The sequence below is a fragment of the Alternaria novae-zelandiae genome (genome assembly GCF_023758075.1).
Source record: "Alternaria novae-zelandiae strain BMP 2774 chromosome Unknown scaffold_16, whole genome shotgun sequence".
NCBI lineage: Eukaryota > Fungi > Ascomycota > Dothideomycetes > Pleosporales > Pleosporaceae > Alternaria > Alternaria novae-zelandiae.
Window position 1 is genome coordinate 203,413 of NW_026056976.1, and position 22,238 is coordinate 225,650.

The 22,238-nt window shown below is 52.7% G+C and overlaps 10 protein-coding genes across 10 annotated transcripts; 6 read left to right on the forward strand and 4 right to left on the reverse strand.

Annotated features, from left to right (window-relative positions):
• Positions 1-1,680: 1,680 nt before the first annotated feature.
• J4E88_007581 (uncharacterized protein) lies at positions 1,681-3,620 on the forward strand (the record flags this gene model as incomplete). The annotated part of the gene is made up of 2 exons (XM_049401198.1): positions 1,681-2,348; positions 2,396-3,620. The coding sequence occupies 2 exons, from the start codon at positions 1,681-1,683 to the stop codon at positions 3,618-3,620; spliced, it is 1,893 nt and encodes a 630-aa protein (XP_049252882.1).
• Positions 3,621-4,773: 1,153 nt separating this feature from the next.
• Positions 4,774-6,085, forward strand: J4E88_007582 (uncharacterized protein; the record flags this gene model as incomplete). Its single annotated transcript, XM_049401199.1, has 2 exons — positions 4,774-4,841; positions 4,897-6,085. 2 exons carry the CDS (start codon positions 4,774-4,776, stop codon positions 6,083-6,085), a joined length of 1,257 nt encoding a protein of 418 aa, XP_049252883.1.
• A 573-nt stretch (positions 6,086-6,658) lies between these two features.
• J4E88_007583 (uncharacterized protein) lies at positions 6,659-7,762 on the forward strand (the record flags this gene model as incomplete). The annotated part of the gene is made up of 2 exons (XM_049401200.1): positions 6,659-6,758; positions 6,855-7,762. 2 exons carry the CDS (start codon positions 6,659-6,661, stop codon positions 7,760-7,762), a joined length of 1,008 nt encoding a protein of 335 aa, XP_049252884.1.
• Positions 7,763-11,124: 3,362 nt separating this feature from the next.
• Positions 11,125-11,693, forward strand: J4E88_007584 (uncharacterized protein; the record flags this gene model as incomplete). Its single annotated transcript, XM_049401201.1, has 2 exons — positions 11,125-11,146; positions 11,182-11,693. The coding sequence occupies 2 exons, from the start codon at positions 11,125-11,127 to the stop codon at positions 11,691-11,693; spliced, it is 534 nt and encodes a 177-aa protein (XP_049252885.1).
• Positions 11,694-12,153: 460 nt separating this feature from the next.
• On the reverse strand, positions 12,154-13,344 carry J4E88_007585 (uncharacterized protein; the record flags this gene model as incomplete). The annotated part of the gene is made up of 3 exons (XM_049401202.1): positions 12,154-12,737; positions 12,794-13,153; positions 13,224-13,344. 3 exons carry the CDS (start codon positions 13,342-13,344, stop codon positions 12,154-12,156), a joined length of 1,065 nt encoding a protein of 354 aa, XP_049252886.1.
• A 646-nt stretch (positions 13,345-13,990) lies between these two features.
• J4E88_007586 (uncharacterized protein) lies at positions 13,991-15,733 on the reverse strand (the record flags this gene model as incomplete). The annotated part of the gene is made up of 1 exon (XM_049401203.1): positions 13,991-15,733. One exon carries the CDS (start codon positions 15,731-15,733, stop codon positions 13,991-13,993), a length of 1,743 nt encoding a protein of 580 aa, XP_049252887.1.
• Positions 15,734-15,892: 159 nt separating this feature from the next.
• J4E88_007587 (uncharacterized protein) lies at positions 15,893-17,390 on the forward strand (the record flags this gene model as incomplete). Its single annotated transcript, XM_049401204.1, has 3 exons — positions 15,893-16,712; positions 16,766-16,994; positions 17,093-17,390. The coding sequence occupies 3 exons, from the start codon at positions 15,893-15,895 to the stop codon at positions 17,388-17,390; spliced, it is 1,347 nt and encodes a 448-aa protein (XP_049252888.1).
• Positions 17,391-17,792: 402 nt separating this feature from the next.
• On the reverse strand, positions 17,793-18,489 carry J4E88_007588 (uncharacterized protein; the record flags this gene model as incomplete). Its single annotated transcript, XM_049401205.1, has 3 exons — positions 17,793-17,955; positions 18,010-18,277; positions 18,327-18,489. The coding sequence occupies 3 exons, from the start codon at positions 18,487-18,489 to the stop codon at positions 17,793-17,795; spliced, it is 594 nt and encodes a 197-aa protein (XP_049252889.1).
• Positions 18,490-19,939: 1,450 nt separating this feature from the next.
• Positions 19,940-20,443, forward strand: J4E88_007589 (uncharacterized protein; the record flags this gene model as incomplete). Its single annotated transcript, XM_049401206.1, has 1 exon — positions 19,940-20,443. One exon carries the CDS (start codon positions 19,940-19,942, stop codon positions 20,441-20,443), a length of 504 nt encoding a protein of 167 aa, XP_049252890.1.
• A 1,027-nt stretch (positions 20,444-21,470) lies between these two features.
• J4E88_007590 (uncharacterized protein) lies at positions 21,471-21,995 on the reverse strand (the record flags this gene model as incomplete). The annotated part of the gene is made up of 1 exon (XM_049401207.1): positions 21,471-21,995. The coding sequence occupies one exon, from the start codon at positions 21,993-21,995 to the stop codon at positions 21,471-21,473; it is 525 nt and encodes a 174-aa protein (XP_049252891.1).
• Between the last annotated feature and the right edge of the window lie 243 nt (positions 21,996-22,238).

The window sequence follows — 22,238 nt, forward strand, 5'->3', positions numbered from 1 at the left end:
AGTTTTAAGAACGTCCTGCTCTATATAAGCTCTATAACGTTGCTCTTTATAGCTTACTTAGCAAATTAGAATCTAAAGACAACATACATCTATAAATACCTATCTAGCGTTAAGACAGGTGTAACGCGAGAACTCTTTAGTTACTTTAACGACACTGTTATGTCTATACTAAGTAGACTATTTTAACGCTTTCTCTTCGTTCTATAAGTAGAAAGCAGCAAAAGACATTTGTTCGCTGCTACAGCGCTGCAATACGCCTCTAAAGCGGATAGCGCTAAGACAGACGTTATTAGAAGTAATAGTGTAAAAGGCAGTAAAAGCTATCTGCTAAACTAAAACAGGGATATCCTAGCAGATACTAAGAAAGCGCAGAAGCTAAGGGAGGAGGGCAGGCTAGACAAGGTCTAGGGGCATACACAAGAGGTTATAGGCAAGATCAAGCAGAGTGGAAGGTTTTGACTTGAGCGGCAATCTGTTATTAGAGTTTGATCGCTGGGCTTGACGTAGGATGGAGCGGGCCGGGAGAGCAAGCCATGGGACCAGGACAACTGAGTCGCGCTACGCGTGTGGGGCATATCGATAGGCGCACGTCTTCAAGGTTGCGTGATGCTGAGGCAATGTTGCTTGACATGCACGAGGCGCAGTCTGTTGGCGTTGGTGAAGTTTCTGCTCTATCTGGAATCAGCCAATATCAGACCTTGTTGTGTTTGTTGGAAAAAGAGCGCGCGATGACGCCAGATGTGGGCGCATATAGGGCGTCTGTCTTTCTGCGACGCGACATCGTGGGTGTCCCCAGGAGGGTTGTGTCGGATCGGAATGGCATTCATGCGCTCCTTGCCTACCAGAAACACCTGGCTTCTGCGCCCTCAGCGCGGCACTGGGCTCTCGAGATGAGCAGGCTAGCGTGAACCCCTATTCATGTGCGTGACGATCACCAGGGCCCGGGTCCCCAGCTGCATGTCGCCGGCGGACGATAACGATTACACAACACGAAGCTATCGCGTGCCGAATAATGACTGGCGCGCGTGCAAATTGGGCGCTGTCGCCCGTGGTTGTCTGGTTAGGCCAGCTGTTTCGCATTGATCTTTCGGGCGTGCCACCCCCGTCGGCGTCACCATCGTCGTTTCCCGCTGTGCATCCAACCTCGAGAAGCCGCGGCCAATGGCAGGCGCCGTCCAGCCTTCTCCTTCCCGAGACGCGTCACGCCGTGTTGACGTTGGGGTAGTCGTTGTGGCGGTCTGTTCTCCCTTCGCCCTCCAGGGCTATTTGCATGCTCTCGTCCTCCCAAACTGCACTCTGTCGCAACGTTGCTACGGCGCATTCCTTTTTGTGCAGAATCCGGGGGTGCCATTGCGCGTATCGTTCCTGCAGTAGTGCCTCGGGCCTTAAGGTTAGTCAGAGGCTCTAACCAGACCCTGGGCCCCCGACCCGCACGCGCCATTTGGATGCGCGTTTGACCAAGTGCTGACCTTGGGATACAGCCGGCTGCTCCTCCTCCAATTTCACTTGCCCTCGCACTAGGACGCCAGACGCTTCCGAATTGCTGTGCCGTGCGCAGGACAGCCCAGCCCAGCAAGACCCAGCAGGACTGCTTACCCACTCCGCTGCAGTCCTCGATTGCTAAGATTACACGCGCGCGAAGTGTGAGCCACTGATATTAAGAGCCCTCTGCTGCCCACCATGGCCACCACCACTGACGACCGGTCCCCTAATCCACCTAATACCAATACCTCGGCCTACAAAGACGGCTCACCTGACCCCTCTGTCCGCCCCTCTGCAGCCCAGTCCCAGTCCCAGTCTTCCGCCGACCAAACAGGACCGCGCCGTTCCAGCTTCAACTTCCTGCGCCGAACCAGCGGAAAAAGCTCCTCTGAAATCCGCGGCAGCAGCACCAATCGAAGCGTCTCCGGCGGCAAGATGAGCAGGAAGCAAAAGGCCCTCGCCCAGGAGGAGGCTCTCCGCAGGCAGCGCGAAGCTACCATGCTGCCTAAGCAGCCGCCGCGCCTGCCTTCCCACTCGGCCCTTCCCCAGCTCGCGACGTTCGGAGGTGAGGACACGCGCCCAGACTCCATTGCCATTGTCTCCAACAAGGCCGGCACCTACAACCCCACTGCCCACAACTTCAGCCGCCCCTCGACCGACACCTACAGGATGGCTCCCGCTCAACCCAGCCCCGCTGTGGCGCCGCCCGTGCCAGGCTCTTCGCCTTCGACCTACATGGATTACGATCCCTACCCGAGGACCGAGAGCATGACCAACCGCGGTCGCTACAGCTACGCCAGCAGCCAGATCAGCACCGTCAACAGCCCCCGTCGTGTGCGAAGGAGGAAGGACCCCACGCCTTTCAAGTATGTTCCGCTGCATCGCCATAGTCACTGAGCTAACCAGTACCTAGCATCCTTGTCATTGGCACCAAAGGCTGCGGCAAATCTTCTTTCATCGAGTTTCTCCGCACTGCGCTCGCGCTCCCGGCTCGAAAGCGCCCAAACACTCCCTCGCCGCCTGCTACCGCCGTAGGTGGTGGAGACTCGCCGTTCACTTCCGAATTCCTCGAGACCGAAGTTGATGGCGAGAGAGTCGGCGTCACGCTCTGGGACTCTGAGGGCCTCGAGAAGAACATTGTCGACTTCCAGCTGCCCATCATCACCTCGTTCCTCGAGTCCAAGTTCGAAGACACTTTTAGCGAGGAGCAGAAGGTCGTGCGCGCGCCAGGTGTTAAGGATACACACATCCACTGTGTCTTCCTCGTTTTGGATCCGATTCGTCTCGACCAGAACATAGCCGAGGCTCGCAAGAAGTCCAACATTGTCAATGCTGGCAGCGCCATCTTCGGTGGTCTAGACGATCGTCTCGATCTCAACATACTTCGCGAGCTGCAAACCAGGACCACCGTCATCCCAGTCATCAGCAAGGCAGACACAATCACCGGCGCGCACATGCGCTATCTGAAGAAGACTGTCTGGGACACCATCAAGCGCGCAAAGTTGGACCCCTTGGAAGCTTTGAACTTGGACCTTGGCGACGATGACGAAGACCCCGACCGACTTGATGAGCGCGACGAGGACGAATACGAGCAGTCGTCTGAGGGCGAAGGCAAATCAGAAGTTCTGAACAAAATCCTCGAGCGATCTTCTTCCGAAGCAGCGCGCTCCATGGCTTCCTCCAGCTCTTCGACCAGGTCGCACTCACCTCCCACGTCGCCCCCCAGCGCCAGGAAAGGTCACAGCCGTAAGCCGTCCGCCATGTCCGCCTCGATCCACAGCGAGAGTGCAGAGACTCCGTTCTTGCCTCTCAGCATCATCTCGCCAGATCCTTACGACCCCGAGGTTGTTGGTCGCAGATTCCCATGGGGCTTTGCCGATCCCTACAACCCAGAGCACTGTGATTTCGTCAAACTCAGGGAGAGTGTTTTCAGCGACTGGCGCTCTGAGCTACGCGAAGCTTCCCGTGAACAGTGGTACGAGGGCTGGAGAACCACTCGACTGGAAAAGGGCAGACGACGGGTCGTTACATCGGATGGACCAGCCTCCAGGCAGCTCTCTGTTCCTGCGACCAATGGCCGGGCAGCCAGCGCTGGCAGCCGCGAGTATCGCCCATATCGCCCCAGCAACGATTTCTAGGTATCTCGACCCTCGGAACCCAGGCATCTTGCCACACCCGCGGCATCTTCGAGTTGGATCCACGACAAGCAACATCGCTGCACAACGCGATCATTCAATCTCTACCCAGCGAAGCATCTTCTGATCCTTCGCCATCCATCACAACTCACACCGTACATGTTCTCACTTGGAGGTCTCATACGCCTTTTCCTATATCAGTCTGCATCTGGAAGCTTGTGTTTTCATCTGATTTTAAGATTGCGCATACCCTTTTTCTTATTGTTTAGTATATTCTAGATTCATGCCGTTCCGACAAAGTTCATTCCGTTTCACAAAGGATCCGGGTGGTCGATACGTTGTTCACGCTGAGCGTAGCCTTTGATAGTATTTGGAGCAATGCGGGAACAGCTTCAACGTGTATTTAGCAAGCGATCGAGAGATCGGTGGAGGGATTGTAGCATGCTGATTGTACCTCTGCGGAAGTAGTAAAAAAATTGTATTTTATGAATCATTCGTTGCTCTTGCTTTTTGACTGTGATTATCCAAGCTAGTATTGCTCGATCCACACTCGCAAGAAACAAGCCCGGTGGAGAAATAAGCTAGGATCAAGGTACAAATTGTGAAAACCAGTACGAAGCCCAGGACCAGTGTCGATAATTTTCGTTGTGTCTTATCCCGAGATACCAGTTGGCGGGCCGGACTCGTTGTCCCATTGACCAATCGCTATCTCGTACCTCGCATCGTGCATGTCTTGCGCGCAGCGACCATCGTTCGGCTCTCAGCGTTCGTCATTAACGACGAGACCTTCTGCATCTGCAATGGCTCCCGGTATCGCGCCTTGAGCGATTTATAAATACAAGGCATGAACCATGCCGTCTTTTCTGCTCTGGCAGCATTCGTTCTCGTCTTTACCGCGTTCACGCTCTTCTTTCGGCCGCCTCAGGATCCCGATATGACTTCCTCGCGCAGCTATGCATCGCTACTCTTTGCTTCTATAGCTACTAAAGTGGTAGCTCAGAATGTAACAAAGGTAGATTTGGGCTGGTACGCACCTAAGAAGAGCTGGGTTAATGATCTTGATGAAGTATTGAACGGAACGGGTACCAATGGGTTCGTGTTCAACAGCTCGCAGCTGCCTGCCGGTGTGGAGTACGGAACGTACAACTGGTGCAATATGCCTCATGTCCGAAAGAATGAGTATGTCAAGGTAGATGACGACTTTGAGCTGGCGTACGTGGAAGTGTAAGTTGTCCTACAATCGCAGTCAATCGAGAGCGTCAGCTTACATTCTGCATAGTATTCATCGTCATCACAAGCGCACACCATATGCCTCGAATACCTTCCCCAAAGAGTCATATCCCTGGGATTGCTCTGACCAAGGTCTCTTCTACTACGGCGAGCCTCTCAATCCCACTGGTAACACGTCGGCGTCAACATACTGGAGCGTCTACACCAATCCCATTAACCCCTTCGCCCAGAGTGGTTTCAACGGGTCGTGCCAATTCCCTCAAATCACCCGCGAGGGGCTCGAAGACTCTCTACAGCATGGCAAGGACCTCTTCGGCGTATACCACGACCTGCTCGGTTTCCTCCCCGACAACATCAACGAAAAGACAATCTGGCGCGTCTCCAACAACGTCATCACCAGCCAAGTTGCCGGCATGCTAATCGAAGGCATGTACAGCCCCAAAGAAAACGTGCCCCTACACGTCCAACCCTCCACCATCGACTCCCTCGCCCCATCCTATTCCTGCCCAGCCGCCTCCTCCCTTTACAGTTCCTACGGCGTTGGCAGCACAGCTGCAAACTGGACGCGACATCTCGCCGCTACAGTACCTCTCTTCGCCTCTCTCGACGCTATAAGCGGCGTGCCCACTGATTCATCAGAATGGCACACCTGGTTCGACCACTATTACGACAATCTCTCCGCCCGCCAATGCCACGCCAAACCCCTACCTTGCAACATCAGCAACCCCGCTCTCTGCGTCTCCCAAAACCAGGCCGATACTGTGTATCGCCTCGGACAATACGAGTACTCCTTTATTTACCGCGACTCTCCGCTTTCCTTACAAGCGGCCGCTGCTTCCTACGGCGTCTACATGGCAGAGTTGGTACAAAATATGCGCTCCGTACTAGCAGGTCAGAGTCCAGTTCTGTACAGACACAACGTTGCGCACGATGGTTCGTTGGCCCGGTTACTCAGTTTCCTGCAGGTCGAACAGATGGTCTGGGTGGGCATGGGTTCGGAAGTCGTGTTTGAGGTTTATCGGAGGAGAGGGCATGAGACTACTGGTGGTAGCAGTGGGCGTGAGAAGGCGTATCTACGTATTCTCTGGGGAGGACAAGTGATGAGGAGCTCGAATCCTAGTCTGGGTAATAAGAATGGGGAGGTTGATATGATTGATCTGGAAGTGTTTTTGGGGTATGTGGATGGTTTGGTGGGGAGGCGGGCGAGTATGGTTGTTGGGAACTGTGCGGAGGAGTAGGATTGATGGATGATTTTTCTGCATGTATACGAGATTACTCGGGTCTTGGATAAGAAAGGGAGCGGTGATAACCGGGTTTGTTGTTGAGTCTCTCATTGACGTACATTAGGACCCATGTTCGCACGTCTAGAAACTCCAATCAGAGAACTGGATATGACGGATTTTCTTCTCAAGGCTAAGCTGGGCTTACTAAATGTGAAGGAATCCGTGTAGGAGTCGTAAGCGAAGGATTTGTTAAGATGCAACATGCATGTAAGCATGCTGTCAGCTCGAAACCCGCCAATAGAACGTGAGGCATTTGACTAGCGAACGGGGGCAAGGATCTCGCTACTTCTCGAACTTCTGATAATGTACTTAGTTTGTTGAGTACAGCGATTTGGAATATGCGTACTAGGTGTGATGACTCTGTTTATTCAGCAAAGCAGCATGTTGGGCTTCTGCGTGATGTATATATTGGGTCAACAGTTCGGTTTGAAGCAAATATCCGTACTTATTTGCTTCAACCGAACAAGACTGTAGCTGTCTAGACAAGAAGCACGATACAAAGATTAAGGATCTGTAGATTCGTTCATCATGCCACTTTCGACAAACCCGGAGGTGCTGGAGACGAGCAATGGTCTTGTGAGCACTCTTCGCGGCATGGCCGGTGGCGCGCCGCACAGTTTTAGACCAGGTACGTAATTCTTCCTTATTCTTTACCTTCTCCTTGCTTAACCCTTTCCGAGTCACTGTTCCAAACGTAACCTATAGCTAACACACCCTCTACCAGCCCACGCAAAAGGACATCTCCTTACCGGAACGTTTACTCCCAGTGCCACGGTATCGGACCTCACTACAGCCCCGCACTTCAACACGCCCTCCACACCAATAACCGTTCGTTTCTCTTCCTCCACCGGGTTCCCCAAGATCGCAGACACGGACCCCAATGCCAATCCCCGCGGCATTGCCATTCGCTTTCACCTACCGCCCAATAACGACGGGCGAAGACAACACACAGATATCGTTGCGCACTCAACGCCATACTTTCCCACACGTACCGGCGCCGAGTTTCTAGAGTTCCTCCAAGCGGCAACGGGGCAGAATGCGGGAGAAGCAGTGCCTGAGTTCCTTGGCCGCCATCCCGAGACGGCGAGGTTTCTACAGGCTGCGAAGCCTAGTCCAGAGAGCTTTGCGACGGAGAAGTTCTTCGGTGTGAATGCGTTCAAGCTTGTCAAAGAGGACAAGGTCACTGTAGTGAGGTACAGGATTGTGCCTATCGCCGGAGAAAAACATCTCGACTCCGAGGCACTAAAGGAAAAGTCTGAATCCTACCTGTTCGACGAGTTGAAGCCGCGTTTGCAGTCTGGACCGATTGGATTCAAGCTGTTGGCTCAAGTCGCCGAGGAAGGGGATGTGACGGATGATGCGACGGAAATATGGCCTGAGGCGAGGAGTATTGTAGAGCTAGGCGAGATCCAGATTGAGAAGACGATGGACGACGCGGAGAGCGCGAAGCAGCAGAAGAGCATCATCTTCGATCCTATTCCGCGGATCGATGGGTTACATCCGAGTGACGATCCATTGTTGGAGGTGCGCGCTAGTATTTATCTCATTTCGGGAAAGCAGAGGAGATCTGCGGAGGAGCCGGCTAAGGCGGAGGATGCGCTTGCTACTGATGCTGCGGTGGCTGCTACGTGAGGAGGTTCTTGAGGGCTAGATAGGCGGAAGGTATGAAGGTATGCGCGACATAAGATAACTGGAATGCACTCCTTCTTGCGCATGGAATCGATCTTTTCTGTGGTTGGACGACATTTTGGTTGGATCACTGTGCCTGAAGACCTTGACTGCTGACGTTTACTTCGGCGACCTGAGTCCATTTGGTTATGTGAAAGCGTCCAATGGAGATTTAAATGGAGTCACGTTCCAGTAGGAGTCGTAGTGTCTTGCTGTTCTTGGACCCTTCGATCTGGCGCAGGGCTGATATGTAAGGGTGCAGCCATAGCCGCAGCAACAACGGCGAAGTCGTGCATCTGTTTTTGTGCCGAACGTTAACCTAGAATTGAGCGAGTGCCGTGCACAGACACATAGCCATATATCCGGGACCCTCTAAGAGGGCTATCCTTCCAGCTGGTACTGGGATGGCAGTGTTTGTTGGGAACTTGGTCGAATCCGGCGACACTCAGGGTAACCCTAGCAATACTACTGCCATTTTGAGCGACATCGCAAATCCATTTGCCATACAGCAGCGAGATCTTCGCCGCATGATCTTTTGCTGTCAATTTGGGCGAGTCGGGAATACACCGGTTGACTCGGAATAGTCAGCGCCCTTCGTCGTTGAGTATCGGGATGATCCGTCTCACCGGCAGGGTCGCGGTGGCCGAATTATGTTTCGTTTGCTGATCATGCGATGATCTAAGACCGCTCTTTGTTCTCTTATCTTTCCAACAAGAGGCTTGACTACTTTGCTGCATATTTCCAGTCAGCTTCGAGGGTGAAATGCTATTCGCCGGGTAATGGTTAGTGGTGGGTGGAGGAGTTTTGTGATAGGGCATCGTAGGCGAGAATAACCTTCCATCATAGAGAAAGAGCCACCGCTCTCAGCCTAGTGGAAAATGCTATGTGACCAGACGACTACGTGAGAGGTTGGTGGTGTGTGATGTGTTCCTAATTGGTTTGCTCAGTAAGCACTCTTTGCGTGTTGAACATCATCAAACTGGAACTGGTGATCGATAGTCCGAACCAACGTCTGAACGGTATTGAGCTAGATCTCTGCTACCAGTCAGTTGGAAAGGGTCCTTGCGAGACTGCACATTGCCGATGCCGTAGCATCCGAGGCTGTGCCGTAGCCGTGAGGTGATCCGATGTATCTGAATCTTACATGTCCAGCCTGCGCATACCGTACGCATCTAGCTAGTTGAAATCGAAGGCTCTTTGTTGTAGGGCAGAGGGTGCAGGCGCGACCGCAGTTTTGGAGGACGAGGACGTGCAGTGGGAAAGACTGCCGAATGAGATGAAAGTGGAGCTGCGGGGAAGATGACGGGCTGGCTTGGCACGTCCCACGTCGAGGTCTCGACGGCGTGCCTCCCAGATCGCAGACCTCTATTGGTATCATTTTTCTGCTATCGATTCTCTGGCCTCAGCTTTGTGGACTGCAAACAGCCTGCACGCCACAATACAGGGTTCTATCCTCACTAAAGCCAGTACGCAGCAATTGTTACCAAAAGCAGCAATGGCTTACGGCAACCATGCTCTCCGCAAAGCTCGAGACAGTAGTAAGCTATATACCAGCCTACTTGAATGTAGGAAAGGATTGAGTTGTGTATCATCTTAATCCACTTCACGCTATTATTGACCATTCCTGTACCTCTTGTGCACACCCTGTGGAGCAGATTTACCACGCTACTGCCGTGCACAAAACTTCATTCGCCGGGAGACCGACTTACGAACCGACATAGTGGCTCAAGTTCATTTCTTGCATCTTTCCTTTCCTCTTGCGGACCCTGTACGACGTTGTGCGTAAGGGTTTCGTTGCGTTCGTAAGCGCGTTGTACACCAAATCTACGAAGCAATCTACATTCTTACAGGCGGAGAGTCCTTCCTCCTAGCTGGGAAGTCAATATTATTTGTCTCGATCACGTTATCCTGCGTTGTCAGTCAATCCTCTTCCAGATTCGAAGGTCTTTCATCCCGTTCATACCGGTTATCCTCCACACTCGACCACGGCCACCCTTGTTGGCCCTAATATCGACTATACTGGCTGTTTGCGCATGGCTCCCCGCCTAAACTGTGCATCTCGTCGGCGAAGTCGTTCGTCGTGATTGCAGGGCCGATACTGTGGCGCTCTCCGGGATATTTCACAAGTACTGCGGCGGTCGGCGGGATCAAATAACTACCAAACACGATTAGTCGCACTCGAGTGAATCCGGGAAATACTTTCAGTATCACTCAAACGCTAGAAACGCACCAGATTAAGCCAACCTTGGCGCACACTTCCTTCTCTGCAAAGCACAACACGCTGTCTCGACGACTTCCAGACATGCCTACGCCACTATCACCCCACAAAGACTTTGCGCTTGTCATCGCCACGAGAGCGGCGTCCGGACTTTCCGTCATAGGCTCAACAATCATCATCACTACTTTCGTGTGTTTTCCCTTCTTCAGAAAACGTACGTTGACTTGCTTTAATTCGTTACAAGAGCTGATGTCGCGCAGCAATCAACCGTCTGGTATTCTTCGCGACATTCGGGAATATCTTGACGAACATCGCGACTTTGATGTCGATTGCAGTCTTGCCAAAGGATTCTGAACCCCCTTCCGGTCTCTGCGAGTTCCAGGGTCTCATGATCCAATGGTTCCTGATCACAGATGCCCTCTTCTGTTTATCGATGGCTACAAACGTATTCCTGGTGTTTTTCTATGGGTACGATGCCCAGCAGCTTCGCCATTTGGAGAAGTGGTATGTCGCGTGTAGTTATGGGATCCCAGCTTTACCAGTCCTCGTCTACTTCATCTTGGGTAGAACGGGAAACGAGATCATTGGATCAGCAACTCTTTGGTGCTGGGTATCGTCTGATGTCGAGTGGATGCGGATCGCGTTTTTCTACGCTCCTACCTGGTAAGTCCAGTCCTCGTCAAGCCAAGCACAACTAATCTCGCCAGGATTGTTATCACTACGACTATCAGCATTTACATCATCACTGGCTATCGGATCTGGAGGAAGAGGGCCGAGCTACGCTCCGTTTCACGAAACTCGCATCATTATCTAGCCAGAAACTCCTTCACTGCTGCTCCGGAGATCACTGCCCTGCATCCTTTTGTGGGTACAAACAACATCGTGGTGACGACACAGATCAAATGCCACGTCCAGCCGGAGGACGCCATCTCACGCTGTGTCTCTCCCGAGCCGGATCAAAGCTCCATCAATTCGTTTTCGAGCACGCGGTTGCTTTCCTCGCCCAGCAAACACAATGATACGGGGACGGAAACACTGCCAGTCGTGGATGCTGCCCGCACTTCCAGAATACAGATCGAGGATGTTGAAGCGCAGCGACATCCACACAATGGTACGAGAGGTCGAAATGGGTACAGGGCGACCGTCATTGCGACAAGCCCTGCAGAAACCTCGGCAACCCCGACCACATTGTTGACAACGCGTCCTGTCGCCAAGCGGACCGCAGAAGGTCATGCTGCAGCCATGGCATACTTCCAAGTCGCCTTCCTCATGTTCGTAGCTTTGCTTGTGGTCTGGCTACCCAGCAGCATCAACCGCATGTACCAATTCACGCATAGAAACCGCTCGAGCTTCGCTCTCAACATCATCTCCGCGATCGTCTTGCCTCTTCAAGGAGCCTGGAACGCAACAATCTACATATTCACAACCCGCTCCGAGTGTAGAAGAGCTTGGGGTACGGTCAAATCCAAGCTGACTGGCAGCCCATTACAACATCATCTGCGACGAGATGCCTATCGCAAGGAAACGATGACGAGCTCTCGCGACACGCAGGACTCTGGTACTGAGATCGCGCTAGATGATTTCCACAAGCACGACGTCCATGTACGTCACGCTGAGGTGTCGAACGGCCAGGCCACTGAAGAAGGCAAAGCTCAGCGTCAGCCAGAGCCGTGGTGATGCGTCAATGTTTCTCCACGTCGTCGTACTACTGTGGCGTTTCAACAGTGCTACGTGGCTCGCGTCAGCTCACCGTGTTTTGAGTCATCGTGCCTTGACCTTTTGTATCATCATTTCTTATTTTATCAATGGTTCTCTATTCTTGGGTTGCGTGCAGCTTACTGTCATTCCGGGTGTTTCCAAGTTTTTGGCGGATCATTCGTTTTGGAACTTGAGTTTTCAGTCAGTCGTTATCATGATACCCTAAGATTTGTGTACGGCGTTATACTAGATCTGGGGCGATCTATTGGGCTCAGGGCACACTGAAGAGGGCGGTATAGCCTCAATGGCTCTGGGGAACTTGATTATACTTGTGTTGCAGCCAGCAGAACGAAGTATGTGCTTTGTTGAAAGTCCTAATATCATTATATATTACGTGGAGGTAATTGAACAGATTCATGAAATCACTGTCTCGCACTCATCATTCCAAAACAACATCCCCATCCTGCGCAACCTCATCCATACCCTTACTTCTTGGCACGAGGATACTCCTCAGAATGCAAAGCTGACCGTTATCCGGACAGATCTTCTCCCTGTTCAACTGCTTATCCACGGGTCCAGTCGGTCCACCCGAGAACTTAGCCTGCCCAAACAGCTTGACTTGTCTCGGATCACTCTCGGGATACTCCTCATCGCCCCATCTGCCCTTGAAGTTCAACCACGCCGTCGGCGCCTGACCATCATAAGCCGAGAAAGCGGACTTTCCGGCGTCGAATTTGTAGAAGTTGGCGGATAGAAGGGGATCCCACATCACACCTCTATCTGTGTAGTCTTCCAAGACGCCACCGGGAAGATTGAGGTTGGGGATGGTGTGGTCGTGGGTTCCGGAGATGGCGTAGTTGGCATGCGAGCCTTTGGAGGAGTATGCGATGGGTCTGTCGCCGGTCTTTTCGACGGTGCCGTAGCGGAAGGCTTGGCCGTTTGCGTGCTGAGAGTACCAGATTGCCTCGGGAGAACCGTTTGCGAAGCGGACCATTACGTGTTCCCAATCGCCTACGTGGTTGCCTTGTCAGGGTGTTAGGACTGAACAGTTTCACGGTATGGATGGGAGAAGGATGTACCAAAGTTCAGTTTGCTCCATCCTAGTACCTCGCCGCCGTAGTTGTAGGCGTAGAAGTACATGTAGAAAGCATCAACGTTGCCATTTCCCTTGTCGTTTACAATGACGGCCGCTGTGGTAGCCCCTTCGGTCTTGCCCTGCTCGTTGGGTTTTGTGCCCTTGATCCATGTGGGATCTTTCGTCACGTCGTCGTTGGAAGTGAGCCAGACATCGCTGCCCATCTGATCGAGGTTGGAAGTAGTTAGGGGCTTTGAAGGACCAGAAACCTCGTTGAACTCCACTCGCGGAGTCGTATGGTTCAGGAATGTTTGTATATCGGTGGGATAGTAGGCATCCTGTGAGTGAAGGTAGACGATGGGCGCTAAATGCAGGTTAGTCGAGTTCGATACACAATAGCAGACGACAGAGCAGGAGTAAGTATCACTGCTTACCATACTTGAGCACATAGTCGGGAACGCCATTTGGCGCCTGCCTTTCGTCGAGTGCGAGAGGCGCGCAGCTGACCAAAGATACGGCCATGGTAGCCAGCGCAACAAGCGGTCTGAAAGCCATCGTGTCGTCTTTGGATATATAGCGAAGGCAGTGGTTGTGAATGGGATCTGTGTGTGTTTGCGACAAGAAACAGCCAGCTGCTGAATCACTGCTTCTCTTATACCAACGCCTACGCCCAGCTGACTACCAAGTCACCCCCTTCACGTCCGCATCAGACGAACGGTTTACCCACCCATACTCCTCCACCAAACCCCATGCGCTAGCGACATACCGTCTATGCATGGCAGACATACTCGTACTAATTCGCCTGTGTTCCCAAGCAATAATCAGCTGCCCACGCCAATAGTCGGGGAGGCCGGCACACGTGCGAACACATTTGATGGGTGACCAAAAGCAAGCGTTCGGTTCGGTTGGAATTGACAGCGGGTGTGGCTTGGATGATTGGTTCTCGAGCGCTAGGGCCCTGATAGCGAGCCGGATGTGGCGATCCGCGCCAGAGGGATGTGCCGACATTGATAGGGTGAAGGCTAAAGTGATCCACGTCTGAAACATGGTGATGTTGAGTATGCACATGCGATAACTTGCACTGACAGAATCGATGCAGGGGCTGTGAGAGGGTCTTGGGTAAAATTGCCGGTCGCGCTTGGCAAAACTACGCAGGCGTAGGTGTTGTACAGCTCCATAGATCATATCCTACAGCCAGTTGCTAGAATACAAAGGTTCGCGCAAACTTGCGATCCATCTCCTCATACTCCTCCTTGAGCATCTTGCTTCTGAGCTTGTTGAGTCGGAGAATGACACCCTCTTCTTCACCCTCTAGGTTCTCCACGTCCTCATCCAGGGCCTTGGTGCCCTTGACCTTCCACACCAGCCCCTTCAGACCTCCGCTCTTCGCCTGATCCCGCTTCTCGCGGGCCTCAGCAGCCATGTAAGTCATGATCTTCCCCCACGATTCGAGACCGACCTCCTCGCACTTTTCGCACTTCTTGCGGAGGTCGTCGTTGGCGCGTATGGGTTCGAGCGATTGCGCGAGCTTGGAGGTAGAGACACCATCGCGCACCCATGAGAGGCCCTGTTGGCGTTGACTAGATGAGTTGCCGGCTGTCGCGAAAAGGATCTCGCCAATATAGTTCTTCAAGGCGGCTTCTTCGCAGCGGTCGCTTTCTTTGCGGAGGAGTGGTTCGTCGCCTGTGGGTGGTACCTCTGGATAGTCGGGTTCACGCAGCAAGCTGAACAGAGTACCGACGAGAGAAGAATCTTTTTGTGCCTGCACTGCAGGGATGTGCGCCTCTTGCGCTTCGATACGAGCACGAAGCAGCGAGACGAAAATTGGGAGTGCGGACGAGACTCTTCGTTGTTCCGCTAGAAAAGTAGCCAGGTTTGTCGCCGCGTAGAGGATGTTTGGTGTTACTGCTTCCTTGGGTGCCGTAGAAGACAGAATGGCACTGTCTCGGTCGATGACTGTCGAAGGCTCGGGCGTGGGTAGGCCTGCAATGGCAATGTCAAGTGCCCATCGATACATTTCCTCCGCCGAGTCGGGAAGCTTTCTGAAGTTGAGCCAGTCGGCATAGCTCAGCGCAGCTGATAGCCGTTGATATGTTGTAAACCCCTTGGAGGTGATGACCTTGAGGTAGAACGTCTCTGGTGCTTCCGCCGCGGGAAAGCGATGTTCCTCATCTGGTGGCTCGGGCATGCCAGGAAGAACAGCTTTCGGTCGTGGATTCGAGGGCGATTGAATGAATTCTGGCGCCCATACGTTCCTCCTCCACTTGTCCGTCACCCATCCATCTAACCTCTCTGCAGCATTACCCATGCCCATCAAGACTTCGTAGTACCCTTGTCGCCACTCCTCGCTCTTGGCCGTCAGATCGAAGCCTGCCTTGCCTACGCCAGGCACCATAATCCCTCCCTCTTCCTGGTCAGATAAACCCGCGCCATCCTTGTTCGGGTGTTCCAATCGGTTCAGCGCATACTCCAGCTCTGAGTAGACCCGCGCCCAGTTAGGGAAACCCTCTTCCTCGTTGTTTTCGGGCACCTGCCACCACTTTCCTCTCCGGAACCTGAATCGTGTAATCAGACTCCACTCATGCGGCGACGGAAAGGCCCGCTCTTGCTGCTCGCTCAATATCCCCAGACTTGCGATACTGACGCATGATGAGAGGAGAAAGATGAGGATGCTGTATCGCACACTCAATTTCGCCGTCTCCTTTATGAATTTCTTGTGGTTGGCGCTAATAGAGAACAGCCGTTGCAGTTGACCATTGGAGAGGTGCTGGCCCGAGGGATATAGGAACGGTAGCTGTGGCCGGGGCGAGCCCTGGTGCGCGACGAGGAATTGGCGGGGATGTTTGTTCGAGAACTGGCGTGGACATGGGCGGTCAGAGGTACGCGATGTCGGAGGCCTCAGCGAGCCGTGTGGGAGCTTTGCTCGATGCGCCGGGGGCCGCATGATGCCTTGCGACTGCAATTCTGTCGCTTGAGGGGTGCATCGATGCCGTAGTTCACGCGCCAAGACAATCTTGCGCGACCGCCCGGCAGAAAAAGTTCAGGATCTCCATTCTCGTTTCGCGACGCTCCTACAGATCTACACCATTTTTGCGCGCCCACCATGTCCAAATCTAAAATTGACACCCCCGAGAAGAAGCGCAAGCGCGACGCCGAGGCAGGAGAAGATGCGCCGAAGAAGTCCAAAAAATCCAAGAAGACAGACAATGTCCAGGATGCGCCTGAAGTCGAAGCGACCGAGGTGAAGAAGGAAAAGAAAGACAAGAAGGATAAGAAGTCTAAGAAGTCCAAGGGCAATGTCGACACGTCGGCCGTCGAGGATGCCTTAGAAGACGCAAAGAAGGAGAAGAAGGAAAAGAAGTCGAAAAAGTCCAAGAAGTCCAAGGATGCGGATGTCTCTGAGGATGCGCAAGAGGCTGATCTTATCGATGAGATGAAGTCCTCGGAGAACTTCATCAGCGTCAACGATGACGAGCCAATGCCCGATGCCACCGAAGACGCGCCTGCGAAGAAGGAAAAGAAGTCCAAGAAAGAGAAGAAGGACAAGAAGTCGAAGAAGAGCAAAGACGCTGCCACATCTGAGGACACACCTATGGAAGACGCAGCTGAGGAACAGAACGGCGTAGCTGAGGACACACCAGCAGAGACAAACGGCGCAGACTCTGACTCGAAGGCTGCTAAGAAGGAAAAGAAGAAGGAGAAGAAGGAGAAGAAGGACAAAAAAGAGAAGAAGGCAAAGAAGGCGGCAGAAGCAGAGACCAACGGCGAAATCTCTACTGAAGAGCCCAAGGCCGAGACCAACGGTGAAGCCTCTACAGAAGACGCAGATGTAGACGTTGAGGGTGGCGCCGAAGTCGAGGTAGAGGGAGAGGAAGCCCAAGCCGCAGTCGAGGCTAACAAGGGCCGCTTCATCGTCTTCGTCGGTACGTCTTGTGCACATTCCGATCTATCATACCCATCTAACGGACAATTCTAGGTAACCTTCCCTACAGTGCTACGAAAGAGCAAATCGAGAAGCATTTCGAAAAGATCAAGCCCACCGACATCCGTCTCCGTACATACAAGGGCACTGAGAAGTTCATGGGCACCTGCTTCATCGAGTTCGACCGCTACGACCGTATGGTGACATGCTTGAAGAAGTACCACCACTCCCTCTTCGCCGACCCCAAGAAGAAGGAGGGAAGGAAGATCAACGTGGAGCTGAGGTAAGCTTCCTACACTCTACACTGTCTACGCGCATCGCTGGTCCCTTACCACCCAGAATTTCACCCAATGCAAAGCACATACTAACACCACCCAACAGCGCAGGAGGCGGCGGCAACAGCGAAGCCCGCAAGTCCAAAATCTCCGCCAAGAACGAGAAGCTACACGACGAGCGTGCCCGCGACCGCGTCAAGAAGACGGAACTCGAAATGAAGCAGAGCGAGCGCAAGGCGAAGAAGGAGGCCAAGTCGGGCAAGAAGGACGGTGATGACGCCGAGGCTGGAGAGGAGGCCGCTGCAGCTGACGAACCCTCTGAGGCCGCTACGTTTGGCATGAACCCTGCGCGTTTGGCTATGATGCAGGGTCCTGAGCGACCGCAGCATAGGTCGAGATATTGAGGACTGGATTTACAGTGAAGAAGGGGATAATGTACGAGATGATTTGCTGCGATTTACCCGTTGGTTACATGACTTGTACATGATTTGGGGTTCACCATCTGGCCTCATCTCAGGATACCATAGCTCTAAAGCTTTGACATCATCGAAGTTAGAAGTTCTGAATTTGCGTCTTTGCTCTCTTTTGCCAAAATATGTTCATTGTTATGGATGCAGCTCTATCGCTGGGTAAGATGGTAGTCTAAGGAGTGACTCAAGAATCGAAATGGGTCGTGAATTTACGCGCTCAAAAGATAGTCCCAGCACAAGGAGTGTACCGCAGTTGGAGCTTGCGTCGCAATCAGTCAAGTTCATCAGTCCTGCTAGCTGCAGTGCTAGTTTCCTTCATGCGCGAAAGATTGAGGCTTAGTAGCCGCCCTTGGACGTTGTGCAAATTGTGGTGGTGCCAGTTGTGATGTATGTGGTTGGCTTCTTCGCAGTCTCCGTGACGACAGACCCGGTGGTCTTTGAGCTCGTGATGGTCTCCTTAGCAGTGGAGACGCTGGTCTTGTAGGAAGTTCCGGTGGAGCTGTGTGAGTGTTAGTCAGAAGAACACACCGAGCCATCACGGTCGTATACTTACACAACTGGCACGGTCTCAACCTTGGTAGCAGACTTGACTTCGCTCTCTACCTTGGTGTTGTAGATGGTAGTCACAGTCGAGTAGGTCTTGGTAGTCAGATAGGTGGTAAGCTGTGTGACCGTCTTGGTGCTGGTGCCGGTAGTGGTGTATGGGTAAGGTGCTGTCACAGTCGAGAGCTTCTCAGTGACAGTGGTGACGGGAATGACCACAGTCTTGGTAGACAGATAGGTGGTCTTGCCCTCACCAACGCTGGAGCTGACGTATGTGGCTGGAAACAGTCAATGAAAGATCACAGGAGGCCATACGTAAACGCTTACACGGAGTGCAGATTGTTGTCTCTTTGGGAGGAGGCGCAGACGAAGTCTTTGGAGGGGGCACGTATGCGCTAGAAGAAGACTTGGGCGGCACTGCGGAGTAACCGGGGAAAGCAGCAGCGAGAGAAGCTGAAGCAGCGAGCGCGATGAGATTTTTGAAGAGCATCTTGAGCTAAAGATCTGAGTGATTGAAGGTGAAGGTAAAGCAATTGACGACGGATTTGGACTTGTAGCGAAGGAGTATCGACTAGACTGTTGCAGACTGTGAAGGCTGATGATGTCCTCAAAGCGCGACTATGGGGTTACTTTATACTCGAGCCTAGCTTCTCAACATACACATAATCGATGCATCGTTGTCATCCTGTGCGGAGAAACGAGGCAGAGTCGTTCTCTGGTGGCCCGGATGATCGACGAAGCGATCCGTAGTACCTTGCACATCTCGCACGATGGCTTAGAAGAAGATACACCGCGGGCCTCGTACAGCAGGTAGAGTATCAAATGACAAAAATAGGTCAAGCATGTCGATGCGGGTCCAGATCAAGTCGTCCCATGGAAGCATGCATGCATGCAGTTGCCACGCTACCAGTATCCACGAGTCCACCAGTCTAATGACTAATGAAGGGAATGCATCTAGTATGTGTACGCAAGCCATGAAAAGCGATGAGTGGGGGAGTAAATTATGAGCCAACCGGACCTCCTGGTGTGGAGAAGAGAATGGGGAGTGCACTTGGCAAGCGTCTTTTTCTCATGAGTTGGTCGTGACCGAGAAATGTAAATCGTCGATATCAACAACTCGGGTAGCTGACGAGCATCTTCATGACTTGGAGGTACAAGATACTACTCAGCTGTCGTCAGGGACCTCTACGCAGAAGCACGTGTCGAATGAACGTGCTGTACGTCACGCACGTTTGTCCACCGGGTACGCTGGTGGTTCCAAGCAAGAATCCCAGGAACCCGGAAACATCTGAGGTGGCAAAAAGACGGGGAAGCGTAAGCTGAGTGTGTTGGTCGGGAACTAATAATTAGCTGTCGGGTGTACCTGACGATGATCACCGCATACTGCAGGTTGATATCGAATCTTCTTCTCGCCCGGTTTTAGTGAGGGGAAGATGCGCAATACGAAGAGGTGCGGCTAGATCAATCAGCAGTCGTTGTTTGAAGGCGTCATTCGCAATCTATGCATCTGATCGAGCACTCTGGCATGGCGAAAGCTTGTTTGTACATGACAGGGCATTGATGCGGTGGGTGAAGAGGGGTTCAGCCATTGTGGGGAATCTGGGCGCACGGCCCGAGACCCACCGACGCCGGTTTGCATCGTAACTTTTCTGTGACGGGCGGACGAAGATGTTTGCCCGGCCATTGCCTTCTCACGCCACGCCTTTGGCTAATAACACACTCGCTCCGGGTATTTCCACGACGCCGCCTCGACTGTACGACTCTCGGCAAGCCCAAATTCCCCTCCTCTGTCAGCAGAGACACGCTCGGGGGTCCGCAACGTCCGCAACGAATTCGGCATGCAACGCTAGTCCTGCAGTCACCCGACAGATTACCCCAGAATACCTGCAGTACGGCTCGAGAGGTTTATGGAAGCTGCTCAGAAGATTCCGATCTTGCGAATGATGTCCCGTCCAACGGCAGCGCCGGTCAACCCCCCTCCACGGCCGGCTGAAAGCACATACGAAGGAACGCCCATTACGTCTTCACGATCATTACGCCAGCTTTCGATATACTTCCTCGGAAGCGCCTGCTTACTGGCCTCGACCGCAATTACGCGCAAGGCCGTATGGAGGCGGCAGCTCCGTGTCATGCCAAAGTTTTACGAAGCGAACACGAACCCGCACGAATACTTCAGTCCCTTCTCAGATGCCTGCCAGGCTCTGAACCTGGCCACGATGAACTGCGCCAGTGTTGGGATCATGGCGCTGGGTGGCGCAATGTGGACCTTTGACATTGCCAATCTGAGAGAAGCTCGCGCAGTTCTACGAGGCCGATTGAATTACGATCGAATATACCAGTCCGAGGATGACGTACCGAATACCATCAGCGAGATGATAGCAGCATCCGGTCAGATGCGAATAATAGAGGAGGACGAGAAGGACGGTTCTGACAAGAACCAATAACGACCGTTAACGTGTACAAGTACGACTGTAAGATTAGTGTATACAACAAGAAGGCTGAGTGCCTAGTAGCTGCGCATGGTAGCACAAGCACGGCGCGCTCTGAGTGCCTCATCGGAGCGACATTTGCAATCGAGGCACATCATTCTGCGCCCACTGGTACAACCCCGCCTCTATGTCAAGTCGAGACCCTCAACACTGTCGACGTGTCGTAGATTATGTAGGCTACCTGATGCTAATGCACCATGTGCAGAACGCCTCGACAGAATGTTGAGAACGACGGCGTTGTTCTCCGATCGATTGCATCAGAGGCACACGGTCGACAATTCGAGGGGAAGCCTCGAGCGTTGAACTAGTTCGCTATGCTTTCCGGTACGTTCCAAAGTTAGTAAGAACGGCTACCCGGAAGTGTCCCACAACATAAGCTGAGTGCAATGTCTATGATCGGCGTCTCACCGCGACAATGTGCGGTCTCAATCATGTCTCATCCAAAAACGGGTTGTGATGGGCAGCTACAACACGGCGTTGGGACACATAATATCTGGATGCAGCGTGGTCTGACATCACGTTGATGTTAAGAGCCGCACTAGTGGTCAGGATCTCTCTGCCGATGGCATCTCTTCAATACTAGACGAAACTAGCAGTGTCGCTACAGACGAATGCATATATGCGAATGTTCAGGGAACTCCTAATGCGGCACATACAGCCAGCGACTTAAGTCATACCCATCTTCACGACATACGTCGTAAGCTCAAAATGAGGAATAGTACTCTATGCAAGGCGTTTCCACTATACATAGGCAGCATAAGCTTACAAAGCCCACATTTTCACTATGCTTCATAGCCTTGGCACTAAATAATGCTTCGCCTCGACATTGATCCCCAAACTTGTTCATGGTACGAAGTGGACATGTACCGTTCGCCGCGTTGCACTGCATTAGTATCTGCGTACGGGGATCCGAGGCTTAGCAAACTCCCAAATGCGACGACTACCTTGCAAAGCCTCGTTTACTTTGGCGTTCTCCACACCCCTACTTCGCGCCATCCTCTACCTTGACACCTTTTTGCCCATCCCTATTCGCCCTCCAAACTCCCTCCCCACCTTCAAACCTCTCCAGTTTCCATATCTCGGCTTTGTCCTTTGTCTCTTCCAATGCCTCCTCACCCGCTCTCCACGCCGCTTGCCGGTGCGGTGCCGAAACCGCAATAACAATACTCTCTTCCCCAATCGGGCATTCGCCCAGCTTATGAATGATTGCGATCTTGGTGCATGCGTGTTTTGTGAGGATAGAAGTAGCGATCTTGAACAGGGTTGAGATGGCAAGAGGGGCGTAGGAAGTGTAGGCTAAAGACGAAACAGGCTCGTTGTTGAATGAGTCGCGCGTTGTGCCTATGAACAAGACTGTTGCGCCTGCTGATGGTGATCGGACGAATTTGGTTGCTGACAGCGAGTCTAGGTCGTGCGGGGTGAGTTCGACATGGATGCTGTCCGTGGTCTTGGTAACGGGATCCGAGGGAATGTCCGGATTGTAGGACTGAGGTTCTGTGGTTGCCATGCTGATGAGAACACGAAAGTCTTATATTTGGCTGCTGTACGATAAGCTGTTATCCAAGAAATAGTGTGTACACGGATCAGAGCAAGCCCTGGAGGGGTCAGAATAGATGATTCCCGCCGTTTGTTGGTTTACTTTCGCACGGTAAATACATTTTCGGATAGAGCACCTACTTTGATGCAATCGTAAGGGTAGCGGGTTCGAAGAAACCTCTAGTCCTTTGAAGTTTGAGCAATTTCCCTTCTC